This window comes from Leucopleurus acutus (assembly GCF_964270905.1).
Source record: "Leucopleurus acutus genome assembly, chromosome: 16".
NCBI classification, from domain to species: domain Eukaryota; kingdom Metazoa; phylum Chordata; class Mammalia; order Artiodactyla; family Delphinidae; genus Leucopleurus; species Leucopleurus acutus.
In genome coordinates this window covers 42,290,927-42,306,493 of record NC_139158.1, presented here as the reverse complement: position 1 = coordinate 42,306,493, position 15,567 = coordinate 42,290,927, and the positions used below count along the sequence as shown (strand labels likewise).

At 43.2% G+C, this 15,567-nt stretch overlaps 1 protein-coding gene across 3 annotated transcripts in view; it reads right to left on the bottom strand.

The window, feature by feature from the left end:
- Positions 1-15,567, bottom strand: part of KIZ (kizuna centrosomal protein) — a 113,759-nt gene that overhangs the window by 97,389 nt on the left and 803 nt on the right. For all 3 annotated transcript variants that reach the window (XM_082857721.1, XM_082857723.1, XM_082857722.1), the window contains exons 2-3: positions 10,604-10,666; positions 7,005-7,167 (exon numbers count right to left, since the gene is read on the bottom strand). In XM_082857721.1, the coding sequence (XP_082713847.1) occupies positions 7,005-7,167; positions 10,604-10,666 (226 nt within the window). The remainder of the gene's footprint in view (positions 1-7,004; positions 7,168-10,603; positions 10,667-15,567) is intronic.

The window sequence follows — 15,567 nt, the reverse complement described above, 5'->3', positions numbered from 1 at the left end:
ATTCATTTTACTGAAGCAAAAAAGTGCTAACTGCTTCAGGACTTCATAAAGAACAGCAGGGAAAGTATCTTCAAGAGTCCAATGCAGGGTGACCTCCCTGGTGATCCAGTGGTTGAGAATCTGTCTTGCAATACAGGGGACGCTGGTTTGATCCCTGGTGGGCTACTAAGATCCCATATGCTGCGGGGCAACTAAGCCTGAGCACCACAACTACTGAGCCGTCGCACTCTGAAGCCCGCATATCACAGTTAGAGAGAAGCCCACTCACCGCAATGAAGAGCCATGTGCTGCAAAAAAAAAAATTAAAAAAAAAAAAAGTCCAATGCAGATTGTTCTCAATGCATATGAAACAACTGAACTGTAGCTACTCTTCCAAATTAATGATGCAAATAAACACTATACAATGTATTTGAAATTTTACAAGTTACTATGATAAATTGATAATCGACACAAACTGTAACTCTGCATGACCTAGGACCGTGGGTTTGCACCTACAACTGTCTTTGCTCTCCTTCTTTGCCTTTTATTTATATATACAGTACTCGGTTATTATACATCCAATCCACCTCCTGAACACTGGAGAGCAGGGACTCTCAACCCACAGGGCTCCCCAGTTCTACTTCCTCCTTTATCTGCATTTAAACAAAGGGTTATACTATGTTTAAAAGGTGTTTTTTTTTAAAGTTTGGGAAACATTGCACAGATGAATCTCTCCAAGACTTTCCAGCTAAAAATGCCTGATGAAGCAGTAGAACATGTGTCCTCATGTACATCTATTTCTCTGACCATCAGTCTTTCACGTCTTATTCCCTATTTCTTCTCTGAATCAAGTCCCATGGGCCTCTTCTATCTCCAAAATACAGGAGGGCTTGCACTGCATCCTTTCTCTTGGGTGCAGACTCAGGTCCCTGTTCCCTTCTTCCCACATGGCCTAGATTCCTCACAGTCAGAGCTGCTGCTTCAGAGGCCAAACGACTCATGCCTCAGTAGCATCTGCTGGCCTAGAGCCTCTCTAAGGACAATCCTCTCATCTCCCAATCAGGAACTTGCTCTGTCCTGTACTGCTTCACAGCACTGGATTTGCTGCTGTCCACCTAAATTTAGGAGGCCTTTCCTACTCCCTTCCTTACTCTGCACAGGTGATTCATTTCAGCTCAACTAATGAAATCTGCTGACGGTAATCTGGGGTCGTGGGAAGAGGAGTTGGAGGTCCTGGCATGTCTGGGATCTCTCCATACTCACAATGTGCCCCAGTTTTCATTGTTTCCTTCTTTTCTCCTGTATTCTCACTTACATTCCTTCAGTTTTCCCTCGTCACATCACCACTTGCCTGAAAGTGCCACTATTACGTTTTTCATAAGCTTCCTTTTTTCACTGGTCTTTGAAATTGTACAGTAATTCTGTTACAGAGCTGAATTGACATTGAAGATCAGCTGGCCTGGCCTCTGCACATTACAGTTGAAGGATGGCTACAGAGAGTTAAATAAACTAATGTGACTCTCAGATGAATATGAGAGATTCATAGTCTTTTTGTTTTTCCCTCTCCTATTTTTTTTCCAGTATATGGGCTTCCTCTTAAATGTGGAACTTTTACCAAAAGATATGGAGGAATATTTATTTATTCAACTAGGACATATTAACAGGCAAAAAAATGGGGTTTGCTACAGACTTTGTCTTCAGGAGCCAGAAGGTCATGCTCTGCCCACAGTGGCTGTCACAGTGCTTAGCAGGAATTATATGAGAGCTCAAAAGATTTGTTCTCTTCAAATTTTATGCCCTATAGGCACATGTAACCTGATGACTGAATTTTCAACAAGATCACATCTTTAAATAATGACATTATGTCTTCAAAATGCCTCTGCTATCAAACACAAATGCTCCTGGGTGGTTTGCCATGGGTCCAATCACACACGTTCATCCTCACATAGTTGTTTACGGTCCATAAGAGAAAACAAGAATATGGAAGAATTACTTTTCAGTCAGTGCTTACTGAGCACTTACTATGTGCCACTGAGAGCACGGAAATAGTAAGAAAAGGAGCTCACGGTGAGGTGGGGAAACAGACACGCAACAATGACAGTACCGTGAAGGAGGTGCTTATGTAGATCATATGACATAGACCTACGGCAGCATAGAGGGAGCGAGGTCTCCTCTATGTCCTCCGAGTCGAAGGACATAGGACAGAATGTGGCGCATTCAAGGAATTACAAACCATTCAGCACGTGTGTAGCAGAGAGTGCAGACGCGCATGTGTGGGAGATAAAGATGTGGAGGCATGGTGCGAAGACATGCGGTGGGAGAGAGAGGGGAAGAGATGGAGGTGTGGAGGAGGGGAGGGGAGATGGCAGGAGGAAGACTGGGATAGGGGAGCAGGGGAGACAGGAGCGAGGGGTGGGGATGGAGGGAGAGGGTGGAAGGGGACAGGGTGGGGAGAGAAAATGTGCACATCCGTATAGCTGTGTGAGAGGGACAGAGAGAACAGAACTTGTGTGTGGTCAGAAGGCTGAAGCTGTGGGTAGTTGGCAGGCAGAGATCAGCGCCTGGGCTTTGTCCCGAGAAGGCTGCGCACTCAAGGATTTCAGGCAGAGGGGAGACATGACCAGATGATGACCCGCTCCCGGCCAGGGACCCTCCCTGAGCCCTGACATGCCAGCCCCAAGCCCAGCACTTGAATGCAGGAGGCCAAAGCAGATGCCGGCAGCGCTCCACACGTGGCCATGGGACCTTTCTCAGTGCTCCTAAGTTCCAGTACCCCTGTCTCTGTGCTTAAGGCCCCTCAGAGCCTGGGGAGGCTGCTCTGCCTACAGGAGCACACGGTTAATGAGCTCCCCACACCTGTGCCCTTCCCCCAGCAGTCCTCATCAGTGATGCTCAGGAGCCCGGCTATGCATGTCCCAAATGCTCTGAACCATTTGGTGGAGTTCCCCTGCGGAATTAAGCTCCAGGTGCCGACTGTGGTAGTTGACTTAATACCCCCATTCCGGCCACTTGTCCTTCCCTGTCTCAGCTCCCCACTTGCCTCCCGGCATCCTTGCACTTCCCAAATAAGCCACTTACATCCGAACCCTTGTCTCAGGGTCAGCTTCAGAGAAAAGCCAACCTGAGACAAGAGCAAAGGGCACCTGAGGAAAACTGCTCTAAGGACCAGCTGGGCCCTTCCACTAAAGCTGCCAAGGTGGGGAGTGCGAGGAGGGAGGGGAAACAGAGGTGAAGTGGGCGGGGTGGGGAGAGGCGGTGAGGGGGCAAGAAGAGGGAGAGAGGGGCACCCTCTTCACAGCACCGGTGATTCTCCTATTTATATTTGTGAACTGAATTTATTCACCCTCTTTATCCATCTGACAAGTAGCAATATGGCCACAAAACTGTATTTACAAAACTACATGATACATCACTATCCTTATAAAGCCCTGAAAATTATTACAGGACCCCAAATAAAGTAGTATAATTCATAATCAGTTGAAATGGCTTTTCAAAAAGTTTTTCAGCCCATTTTAAAAGATTTTAACATTCTACAATTAAGTGGGCCTCGTCTTACAAAGAGGGAGAAATTCACTTAATATAATTTGGGCAAAATCCCCACTTCTCTCACAATGCTTCACCTTGTTTCACTTTCTGGACTTCCACCAGTTAGAAGTTCATTCGCACTAACTATACTCTAGTCAAGGGAAAACGCCCCGGGCATTCTGGGGTGTGTGGCAAATACACCACGTAGGTGCTGACCAGAATACCTCTCTCCTAAGACTTCCGTGAGGTGAAGATGTGACACGGGAGTGGGGCGGGATTAAGGGAGACAAGTGGCTCTGGTATTCCTAAGGCCACAACTGGCCGTGGCACAAAGGAAGAGGCAGGAAGAAACACGACGACCCCCACTGCTTGGACACTCCACTCACTGCACAGCTTGCTGAGTTGGTGGTGTCACGGGCATCACTGGCTGGTTCACAGCCAATGTACAGTTTTCCACAGAACACGTATGTTTCCCAACTGCAGCTACATGACCTGCCATTTTATGCCATCAGCAGATTTTTTAAAAGGCATTCCTTCTCCAAAATTCAAAAAGGAATATCTGTGTCATTTTTAAATGATATTTATGAATAAAACTTTACATAGTCCTAGAAATACAGTTTATCATTCTTTTCTTGAAAATGGTCCCCTACGCTGATATTCTTTAGTAGCTCGTGAGACAAGTTTTTTTTTTTAACACATCATACTACACACAACAAATGCTCTCAATATTAAAATATTTACAAAGGATGATACTTCCTTTCAAATTCCTCCCTCTCACATTTGGTTATAATGAGAAATCAATAATTAAGTAAAGCATCAATATGAAAATAAGAGGAAAACTTCTATTATTTCCTTTATTCCACTGGGAAGAAGAAATTCCCTGCTTTGTCCACCACTTTTATTTTCTCTTTGAACTCTCTGAAAAGAAAAGAGGTTTACAATGTTGATAACAATTGCTTTTTGAGCCTTAAGCATTCTACTTGAACACTAGGAGGAAAAACCTGGAGTGCTGTAGCTAAGACTCACTATTGCTTGAGCACATCTAGCCTCCAGATCTTGGTTTCTAAATACCCCTTCCCACCCAAAGGAACCACAGCTCCTCAGATAAAAGGCTAATTCCAAGTCTGAGGCAGGGAAGTGTAAGGTAAACCTGGAACATCTTGTCAAAAGGACACAGGAGCCAACTCGAAGAGACTCTCACTGGCAAAATTTGGGAGAATGTAAGCAACAAAAGAATAATTACAGTAATTGATAATATAATGACTAAATAAAGATTCACAAGCCCACAGTGACATTTAGACAGAGAGAGGGAGAAAAAGAAGGAAAGAAAGCTCTTCTTCATAGAAGAATGCCAGCTAACAAATGTAAAAGATGAGATCAAATTAGAAAATCACCATTTCACAGCCTCCACTATAACTGATTCAGGCATCATTAATGGATTCTAAAACCGCTAGGCAAAAGGCTGTTGAGGAATAAGGTATTCCCAAGATGTCAAGCCACCACTCCACAGATTATTTACTAATTTACAAAGGGAAAAAAGGTACCTTACAATAGAGAGACCTAGAGGTCACCATGTTAACAAAGCCATCAAACTCAGCCTGGCTCAAACAAGACCATCTGACATCATGGCTCATGAGCCTCCTGACGAGATGCAGTAGAATGTATAACCTCAGCTGTGACTATTTAAATTTAATTAATTAAATTTAACACAAAAACTCAGTCCTCAGTGTCACAAGCTACACGTTAAGTGCTCAGTAGCCACTTACGGCTAGTGGCTACTGTATTAGCATCAGTACCGAGACAGAAGGTTCCCATCACCACAAAGTTCTACTGGGCAGTGCTAGTCTAGACCAAATTTCCAGTTTACAGGAAACACAGGGGATGCTACACAAGTTAAAATAACCAGTCAAATTCAGAATGTAAGTCATTCTACAAGCAACTGGCCTGGCTTCTTCAAAAAGCCAGTATCATTTAAAAAACAAAACAAAACAAAGACTGGTAGGAAACCAAATTAGATTAAGAGACTAAAAAAGACACAATAACAAATGTAATGTGTACCCTAGTTGGCTCCTGGTCTGGAAAAACAGACTTTTGACGGGAACTGTGGAAACTGAAGTATTGGCTGAATATTAAATAATATTATGGAATCATTAGTAATTTTCTTAGATGTGATAATGGTATGATTATGGAGGAGACTGTTCTTGTTCTTAAGGGATCCACACTCAAGTATTTAGGGGAGAAATGTCATGGGTTCTGCTGCATACTTTCAATGGCTCAGGAAAAAACATACATACACAGACACAGGCAAAGTAAATACAGCAAAATATTTACAACTGTTGCATCTGGTTAGATCATGAGCTGTCTTAGTCCATTTAGGCTGCTGTAATAAAACTGCACTGGCTGGGTGCCTTACAAACAACTGATACGTATTGCTCACAGTCGTGGAGGCTGGAAGTCCTCCACAAGATGTCAGCACGGCTGCCTTCTGGTGACAGACCCCTCCTGGTTCAGAGCTACCACCTTCTCACTGTGTCCTCACCTGGTGGAAGGGGCCAGGAGTGCCCTGGAGCCTCTGTTACAAGGCACTAATCCCGCTCATGAGAGCCCCACCCTCGTGATTTAAGCACCTCTCAAAGGCCCCATCCACTAATAACATCACTTTTGGAGGTTAGGATTTCAACATATGAATTTGGGCAGGGAGACACAAACATTCAGACCACAGCATGAATGTTCATTATAATAATTCTTTTCCTGTGTACTTAAATAATTCTTTTCCTGTGTACTAGGGGAAAACTGTGAGAGAAAAAAAAAGAAAGGGAAGTGCTGAAGCCAACTTCTCTGGTAACCAGTACACAGGTGGGTTAAGTTGGGCAAAAGCCCTGAGCAGCACAAATGGTGAGAAACAAGGCCTAGCCCTCCATGCTTGACACAGTTTGTAAAGCAGAAGGTTGCCAGGCAGCCTAAGGGAGTGGGGGCCAGGGTCGGAGAGGGCAGGGAAGGCGTGGCTGTTCTGGCTCGCAGAGTCGATGGGCATGAGGGTGAAGTCCTTGGGCCAGTTCTTCCCCCCAGTCTCCCCCTGACACCCGGCCTGCCCAGAACAGTGGGGCTCAGGCCACAGAAAAAGAACCTCTGAAGAAGGAAGCAGGCTCCACAGGGAACCTGATGTTGCTCAAATTCAGTCCTGAGGCCAAGAGATCCCATGCGCCAGGCACCAGGTCAGGTGTGGCCAGAGGCCGTGCCCGTTTAACTACCTGTGTAGAGTAACAAAGTACAGATGTTCCAGTAATTCCTCAACTAAAGCAGAAATCTGAGAAAATGCAATCTCCAGTTCTCTGATCAAAATCTGGTCATATGGTAATTAATTCCCAGAGAAAACTGACAGTTAACCTACGGGTGAACAACTGAACATCAGTGACTGCCACGGACCAGTAACTTACTACTCACTAGTCCCAATCTTAGCTAAAAAGGACAAAAGAAAACAGTACAAAATGAGATGTCACCTTCAGTTCTTGCAGCTTCTCTGAACTTGTGATAAAGTGTCCAACGTGAGCCTGGACCCGCTCAAACTGCTTTAAATATTCTTGGTTTCGAGTACGAGCCTTCTTTTCTGATTCACATATTTCCTTCAGGTATTTCTTTAGTTTTAAATACTTCAGCTTAACTCTAGAAGAATAAAAGCAGATTTTCAAACGATGGAGTTAGACTTGAACAACTCTAAGGAGGAGAATTTAACAAAATTGTTAATGAGACAATGTATTCTAAGATATTTTACCCAAACGCTGCAGCCTAAAGGATAGGATGCATGTGCATTTTTAGAGAGGAAATTAATGCAGCATCACTGAGGTATCACCTCTAGGCATAACTCTCCTGAGAAATGGATACCAGACCACATTACACCACTCACACATACAGATTTATATGGATTTCTTTCTCAAAATTAAGTGTGGTGTCAAGAGCCATGCCTAGGTGGCCTTTTTCAGATGAACAGCCCAATGGCATTCCTTTATGTGACAATTTCAAAACTACCTGCTCATACAGAAATAGAATCAAACTATGCACCACAATCCACAAACATTAAGAAATTTTGAAATTTAAAATGCCCCAGAAGTTCTCATTTAGGTACTTAAAAATTTTTTTAGAAACTGCAATAACATACTGTATTATGAAAATATTTTATAACAATATATGGATTGTCACTCTACTCAAATTGTGAAGAAACCTTTGGAGACTCTCATCCAAAATGCAGTATCAAAAGACACAGCGGGTGGCTAGAACTGTGCAGCCCCTCTCCCCTCATTACCAACACTGCTCCTCTCAGCTCTTTCTTCTTCACAAGTATTTAAGTCATAAGAGCACCCGGTATGTAGCCTTTCCACTGCTGGCTCAATTACTTATTCAACATTCTCTCATCAAGCAAAAATAAATTGCAAACTATAAAAATGTTCATCCTCAAAAACAGATTTGCAGAGACGCTGGAGATGTTAAAAATTAAACAACAACAGACCTTAAACTCCCACCTCTAAGCCAATAATTTTCAAGAAACTCTTTATCATGCTAATAATTCTGTGCTTTGATCTTGGTTGGCTGTCCCCATTTTTCCTTCCGAACAAAAAACTCAGGACTGGGTGTACTACTGTCCATGCCTGCCGTTTTCAACACAAGTGACGGTAACAGAGGTGGAACCCGACATACTTTCCCACACAGGCACTTGGGGAGGCTGCTGGCTGCGACCAGAGTCCACCTGGAGTAGGTACAATAGGAACCACGCCTTCTCCACCCAAAGTCTAGCTTCACTCCTGCCCTCACGTTAACCCTCGAAGCTGACCACATCAAGTCATCCAGCCCTCCATGCAGTCATTCATACAGTCAGCACTCTGCATACAAAAGCCATGCAGCTTGGGACAACAGGGAAACAAAACTTAGATACACACAATATAGTGTGATGGCTGCTATGAGCGCAACTGCAAGGGACTCTTAAAGACTGGGCAATGTGACCTAGCTAAAGGGGCCCAGGAGGCCTTCCCAGTGGAAATTAATTTTCAGCTGAGACATGAAGGATGAATTAACAGTTAACCCAAAACTGGGGAAAGCAAGAGTGAGATGAGGGGAAAACATTCCGGCAGAGGAAACAGCATATTGGAAAGCTCAGAGGCAATAAATAAGAGTAACAGTGAAACTGACAAAAAATGGTCATAAACGATAAATTATTGACTCTTACTCTGGGTCAGACCCTGCTTTAAGGCTCTATTAAGTTCTCATAACTATCTCCATCCCCATTTGACAGATGAAGAAACAAAGGCACAGAATACTGAAGTTACTGTCCCATGGTTGCCTGGCTAAGTACTGGCAAGGCTGAGACTAAACAGAGGCACCTGGCAAGAAAGTCTACCTGCTTCACTATACAAGACCTTGTCACGTTCCAGAAACCGAGGATTCAGTCCATGAAGAATTTTAGGGAGAGGCTGGCAAGAGATAGTAATGATGAAAACTAAACAGGGGCAGACAATAGAAGCTCTGGTATACCACCGCACCACCTCACCTCCTCCTGGCCTAGCTTTTCTTCCTACAGCCACGGCTGCAGCAACCTGGCAGCATCTGCATCCGCTGCCCATGGTATCTTGCTTTCCTGGGGCTCCTTTTCTGAATTTGCAGCAGGGAAAGCCTGGAGGTGCGGAGGAGTTAACACCTCCTGAGATGGCCCTGACCAACGGGGGTCAGGAACCGAAAGGTAAAGAGCCCCCCTCTTCCTTCCCTTGAATGGACACTTGGGAGGAGCAGAGAGATGGAGCTGCAGGTGCCCACAGCAGTTACCAGCTCCTACTCCATTCTTCCCAGCCCTTTATGTGACCACTTCCTAAAATAAACGACCACCTACACACTAACCCTTGTCTCAGACTCTGCCTTCTGGGGGAATCAGGTTGAGGCAGCCATGTTAGATGGTTTGGATTTTATCCTATGGGCAAAGAAAGCATATTTTTAGCAAACCATACCCTCTGTCTTCCAGGAAACAAGAGGCTGAGAGAGGGGAACAAATTCAGCCAGCCGAAGCTTGGTGAAGATTCCCACTGGTCTCTCATCTCACCCAGCCTACCACCATTATGCCGGGAAGCCACCTGGGAACAGGCTGTAGGAAGAGTCTATGCCCTGTCTTCTGTCCCTGTAGTCAGGGGCTAGAAAAATGGCAACTGCCACGATCCTCTCAGACTTAGGGCCTACTTCTGAGGCCACAGCACCCACATCACTGCTATTTCTTCCACTGTCTTGCTGACTCTCTCTGTTTCTTTTGGAGCTGCTAGAAACACATGGCTGTCTACTCTGGTAGCTTTGGAAGTATGGACACTAAACAAAGCGCAAGAATAATTTTGGAGATGAGGAAAAATGGACCTGATGGGTGCTTTGGTTTTAAAGTATTCTTGGTTTCTCTCTCTTCTGGATGAGATGTTTTCACTTCTCACTCGTACTGTGAAGTGGATACGTCACAAACTTAACTCTATCACAGCCAGAAAACTTTCCTATGAATAATATTGGAGGTTACACCATATATTTGGCTTAAGGATAAAGTTCAGTTTCCTTAAAATATAATTAAAATATTAAGAGTTTGCTCTTAATGTTAGAGTAAGTAACCTAAAAAGGATAATATGTATATTATCCACTGCTCAGAATAATTTTAACAGTCATTGTCATACACCCATGAACAAATGAGACACCATGTAACCCTGCCTACAACAGTTTGTTGAAAGGTCAGCTGTAATAATTATAACTCAATCATTCACAGATTCAATGTGTTTAAATTGTGACCAAAAAGATAAGTAAGACTATAATGTGTCTTATTCTTAAGCTTTTTAAGCAAAAGATTCCTGAAATAACACCAATATCAAATAATGAAAATACAATAATTTTTATCTTATACTTCCATCAAATTTATTCTTACACTTAATAGTGATTGTATTAAATTGCAGTGTTTACTTGAAACGATTACATGTTAGAAATAAGGAACGGCAACAGGACTACAACTATGGTATTTGTAACATATATTGATATTAGGGTTAAATTTTGATTAATTTAGGCAAATTGGTTTTAAAACTTTGTCATATCTTACCTGCATGTATCAGATTGATTATATTCATAGAGTTTCCCTTCCAGGTCCAATCTCTTCTTTTCACTATAATACAGAAAGAATGTATTTTATGAATAAATTACACTGATCGGTAACAGGCAGGCAGATTTAGAACACGATCTCCTTTGTGAGAATGCTTCTCTGGTCTCTCTAAGAAGCAGAAAACGCCAGCTGCATTTGAAACTCAAGAGACAAAAGTACTTAGCAGTCACTAGGGAAGTCTAAAAGGCAAAAAGGACACCAATATGAAGCAAAAAGAACAAGATTCTCAAAGTAAATGGGGAAACGTATTGAGAAAAGGCTGGGAAGCAGGTTCATTCATTCAGCAAGAGTTATTTATTGAGTGCAGTGGTGAGCCAGGCTCTGCTCTAAGTGAAGACTGACCTGGTAAATGAGCCAACCAAGGTCCCTGCCCTCAGGCAGTGACATTCAAGGGGGAAGGGCAGACAATAAACAAGATAAATATGCAAAATACAACATGGCCAGCATCTCTGAGAACAATGGGGGTTCCACACACAAGGCTTCCATAAATCCATCCTGGACTGAAGGCTGGGGGCTCGCTCTGCTCTCAACCAGACAGGCCTGGGCAGGGCCACGTGGCTGAGTTAGGAAGAGATCTCTGAGAAGCAGACTTGGCCTTACTCACATTTGGGGGAGACCAGGTCCCCTGACACCACTACTTGGAACTGAAGGCATTTCCTTTTATAACTTGATAACATCGCCATGATTCGTCACTGACTGCTAGTTCCTGGAGGTACCGCCAGTAGAGACAGCTTGTGATGTTCAGGTAAGTGCTGGCAGGAAGCTAGAGGACAGAGCTGACATGCCCACCTGCACACCCAGCCTGGGCAAGAAGCAGGTGAAACTGGACAGCAGAAAAGGTGGCAGCAGCCAAAACCAAGGGGCTAGAGGGTAAAACTGCTGAACAGCAAGCCATCCCAGTCTCAAAAAGAGCCCTTGGAGGTTTAACCACAGATGGCTCTGCTCAAAGACCACCAAAGTACAAGCTTCAACTGAAGTCAAACTGGTAATCTAAGTTGACATTAATTAACCAAGGCTGAATGAGAAATCACATAATGTCTAAGAGAAAAATGCTAAAAAACAAAACAAAACAAAAGACTGTGAATCAAAGGAGTCCAGAGGAGGATGGGCGCTCAGGCTGGCCTCCTGAGGGAAAGGGCCGAGGCCACATCCACTTGGGAGCCCTTAATTATTAGCTTCTGTTTTCCTTCAGTCGATTTTCTCCTATTAAAAAAAACCCCAAAGTTACACTGTTAGCTATATTATAGGTTTAGTAAATTTTTCTGCTTATTGTAATCTAGAATGGAAACCACTATTTAACCAAAATTCTTTTAAAGGGACAACGGTGTCCAAAATCCAAACACCTAGTCTTTGCTTGGGGAACACAATCCATTCCTTGGTTGGGGTGTGCCTATGTTTAAACAAGAAAAAGATTACGGAATCACAAATTTTTAAATTAGTAGCTTCACACAGATCTTTACTTTCTCATTAAGAAGACTGGACTTGGAAGAGAAGTGAAGGAAACGTGGTATAACTGCTTCCCTGCTAGAAATATTTATTCCCCTTCTAAGGTTTCATGATCAATATGATAATGAAGAATGATTGACTGGACAGTGTAAGCAATCTGCCATTAAATTATGGGGACAGAAAGACCCTTAAATGCAGTTGTGACCTTGTCCCTGATGTCATGATTCACTTCTGTGGTATTCCTGCCAAGAAAACATGATCACTCTCTGGTCATGAGGAACCATCAGATGGACCCAGCTTGAGGATCACCCTCTGGGATGAGAGCTTTATTCTATGAAACTGTCAGGAACACGAAAGACAGGGTAGGATGGAGGAATGGTTCCAGACTGGGATAGGATGGAGAGACATGGCAACACTGGTTCACAGGTGGGTCCTGGACCAGAAAAGAAAAAAGTGTTAGGACAGTTGGTGAACTGTGACTGGGGCCTGTGGATTGGTATATCAATGTTAGTTTCCTGATTAGAAGGGTTATACAGTGATCATGTAAGGGACATCATATCTGCAATTCTCAAATGGTTCAAAGAAGTCTCATGCTTTCACATAGACAGGCAGAGAGACAAACAGAAAGGGAAAAAGAAATAAAATGTTAAGGAGTTGAGGAATCTGGGTGAGGGGAATATTAGAGGTCTATGTCCTATTCTTGCAACTTTTCTGTAAGCTTGAACTTTTTTCAAAATAATTTTAAAAATTTGCCCGTGACCTCGAACGAAAAAGGACCACCAGCTTTATGGGAATCCATCACCTCCCAAGCAGAAAGGTTCTTTTCAATAATGAATATAAAACTTCCGTGTTCCTGCTCTGTCTTCAGTACATACAGACATCCACTGGTCTTACTTCTCTACTGCGATCCTTCAAACACTGAAAAATCACAAACACCTCTTGGCCTTCTAATTCCAGGCAAAATGATGCTGATCATTAACTCTTCTTCACAGGCCCATTTTCGAAACACATCCAAGCTGCAGTGCCCCCGACACTGACTTTCATATCTATTTTAAATTCAAGACTTAAAATAAGATATTTACCCCAATAAAAAGCCAGAGAAAGGCTTATTGGGAAGATCATCTTAGAACTGCTGCATCTTTTTTTTTTTTTTGGTACGCGGGCCTCCCACTGTTGTGGCCTCTCCGCACAGGTTCTGGACGTGCAGGCTCAGCGGCCATGGCTCGCGGGCCCAGCCACTCCGCGGCATGTGGGATCTTCCCGGACCGGGGCACAAACCCGTGTCCCCTGCATCGGCAGGTGGACTCTCAACCACTGCGCCACCAGGGAAGCCCGAACTGCTGCATCTTAAATCTCTATTTCAGAATCTTTAAACATCCAGCCCTGAGATGTGTATCCATAGGCCCCGGTTTCAATCACGTGCACCTCTGACCTGGACCTTTCAAAGTTTTACACAGCTGGGTGCTCCTTAAAGTATAGCCACGGGGTTTAGTTTTCTCCTTGTAAGCTGCTTATTATTCTGTTTTTGTCTCAATACCATCTTCAGCTTTACTCAACTAATATCTCAGCATCAATTTCTGGACTATTATGATACCTCACTCTGAATCAATATTGGCATTGAAAAAACTGGGGCTGGTTAATGGGCCTTTTCAAGGGATGTTTTTATATAACTGTAAGAGTCGATTCCACTTTCATGTTGCTACCATGCTTGTGGCACTGAACATACTGTAACAAGTCACTCCATCAGGCTGTTTTAGATTCAGTGACTGGTTTTTGCCATGATGCAGAGAAAACACTGTATACAAAAAGGAAAAAATTCAGAATATAAAATTACATCTATGTGTGAGAACGGCTAAGACAATTTGGGTTAGAAATACACCACTTACAAGGGGAGGGCCCAGTTATTAGACCAGCTAACACTGCAATAACCCACCTCTAAGAGGACTGAGAAAGGGCAAGTTGTTTTTCTCTACCATTCCCAGGACATTTTCAGACTGACAAATCAGCTGTGACTACCCGGGGTTGCAGCCTTTAAAATGACTCTAGAGTTTTAAGGAGATAAAGGTCCTTATGGTCACGGGGATTGGTCAAACAAACAAACAGGTACATACAAATACTCAGATGGGATACAGACGATAATATTCATTGCTTGCTGCTTTGCAAAACTAACAGCTTTAGACTTTTTTTTACTTTAAGGCTCATTGCTCTACTAGAGAAAAAAAATCTGTGGCCTTACTTTACATAGTATTCAAGGCCCCTCATTTCTGGTGACTAAGGCAGGTCAGGGGAGCTGAATGACCAGCTCAAGGTCACACAACTGTTGGTGGACTAGAACCTAGGTTTCCACAGCTGTCCTGCAGTTTTCTTTGTATCCGAAGTGATTTGCCTCTGTACTTATTAACTATGCATTAGAGTTAGTTATGGACTTTTTTTTTTTTTTTGCGGTACGTGGGCCTCTCACTGTTGTGGCCTCTCCGTCGCGGAGCACAGGCTCCGGACGCGCAGGCTCAGCGGCCATGGCTCGCGGGCCTAGCCGCTCCGCGGCATGTGGGATCTTCCCAGACCACGGCACGAACCCTAGTCCCCTGCATCGGCAGGTGGACTCTCAACCACTGCGTCACCAGGGAAGCCCTAGTTATGGACTTTTAAAATGAAAAATGAATACACACAGTAACAAATTTGTACTGACTTAAAAATGAAACAAACCTCCAAAGGCAGAACCATGAATAGGCTGTAAAATTTGACTCAAATTCCTTATATAATTTCAACAGCCTCACCTTGCTTAACAGTGAAAGCATTACGTGTTAGACATAAAGTGAGTAATAATCATTACACAGAAATTATACCATAAGGACTATAAACAGCCAGGTGTTCCTAGCACAGGAAGCAAAAATGATAACTCACAATTAGTTTTTTTAAAAAAATGCCACTTGAACCAGTAACATTTTAAAATTAGAACTTGGGTTAAGAAATACAAATAACTAAAGGCCTGGGGTAACTAAGCCACTCTTTTAACAGAACACAGAGCACTGTAAGTGTACCAAAGCACGGAGCACTATTTTGTCTCTTAATGAAGGCACTGCAGGAAGTGATTTTTTTTTTAAGTTGGAGGTGAGGTGAGTGGGTGGGTGAGTAGTGGTATGTCAGAAAGAAAACAGGATGTAGAAAAGGGTTCAGGGGTAAATACAGTGAGAATGATTAAGGAGGCCTCTTGTAGATGCTCTATAAATATTAAACAAGAATTAACTCTAGCATAGGTTGAACATAATTCCTTTTCAAAACCAGTAACTTCTGCCTTTACCTTCCATGTAATTATTGTCATTTTAGAATCATCACACACACAGCTCTCTTCACTAAAATGATTTTGTAACTTTTAACACTCATTAAACGTTTTGTTTATCAAGAGATCCAAAAATCTATTTCCTTTCTTGTCAACTAATGAGATTTCCAACTCCAAT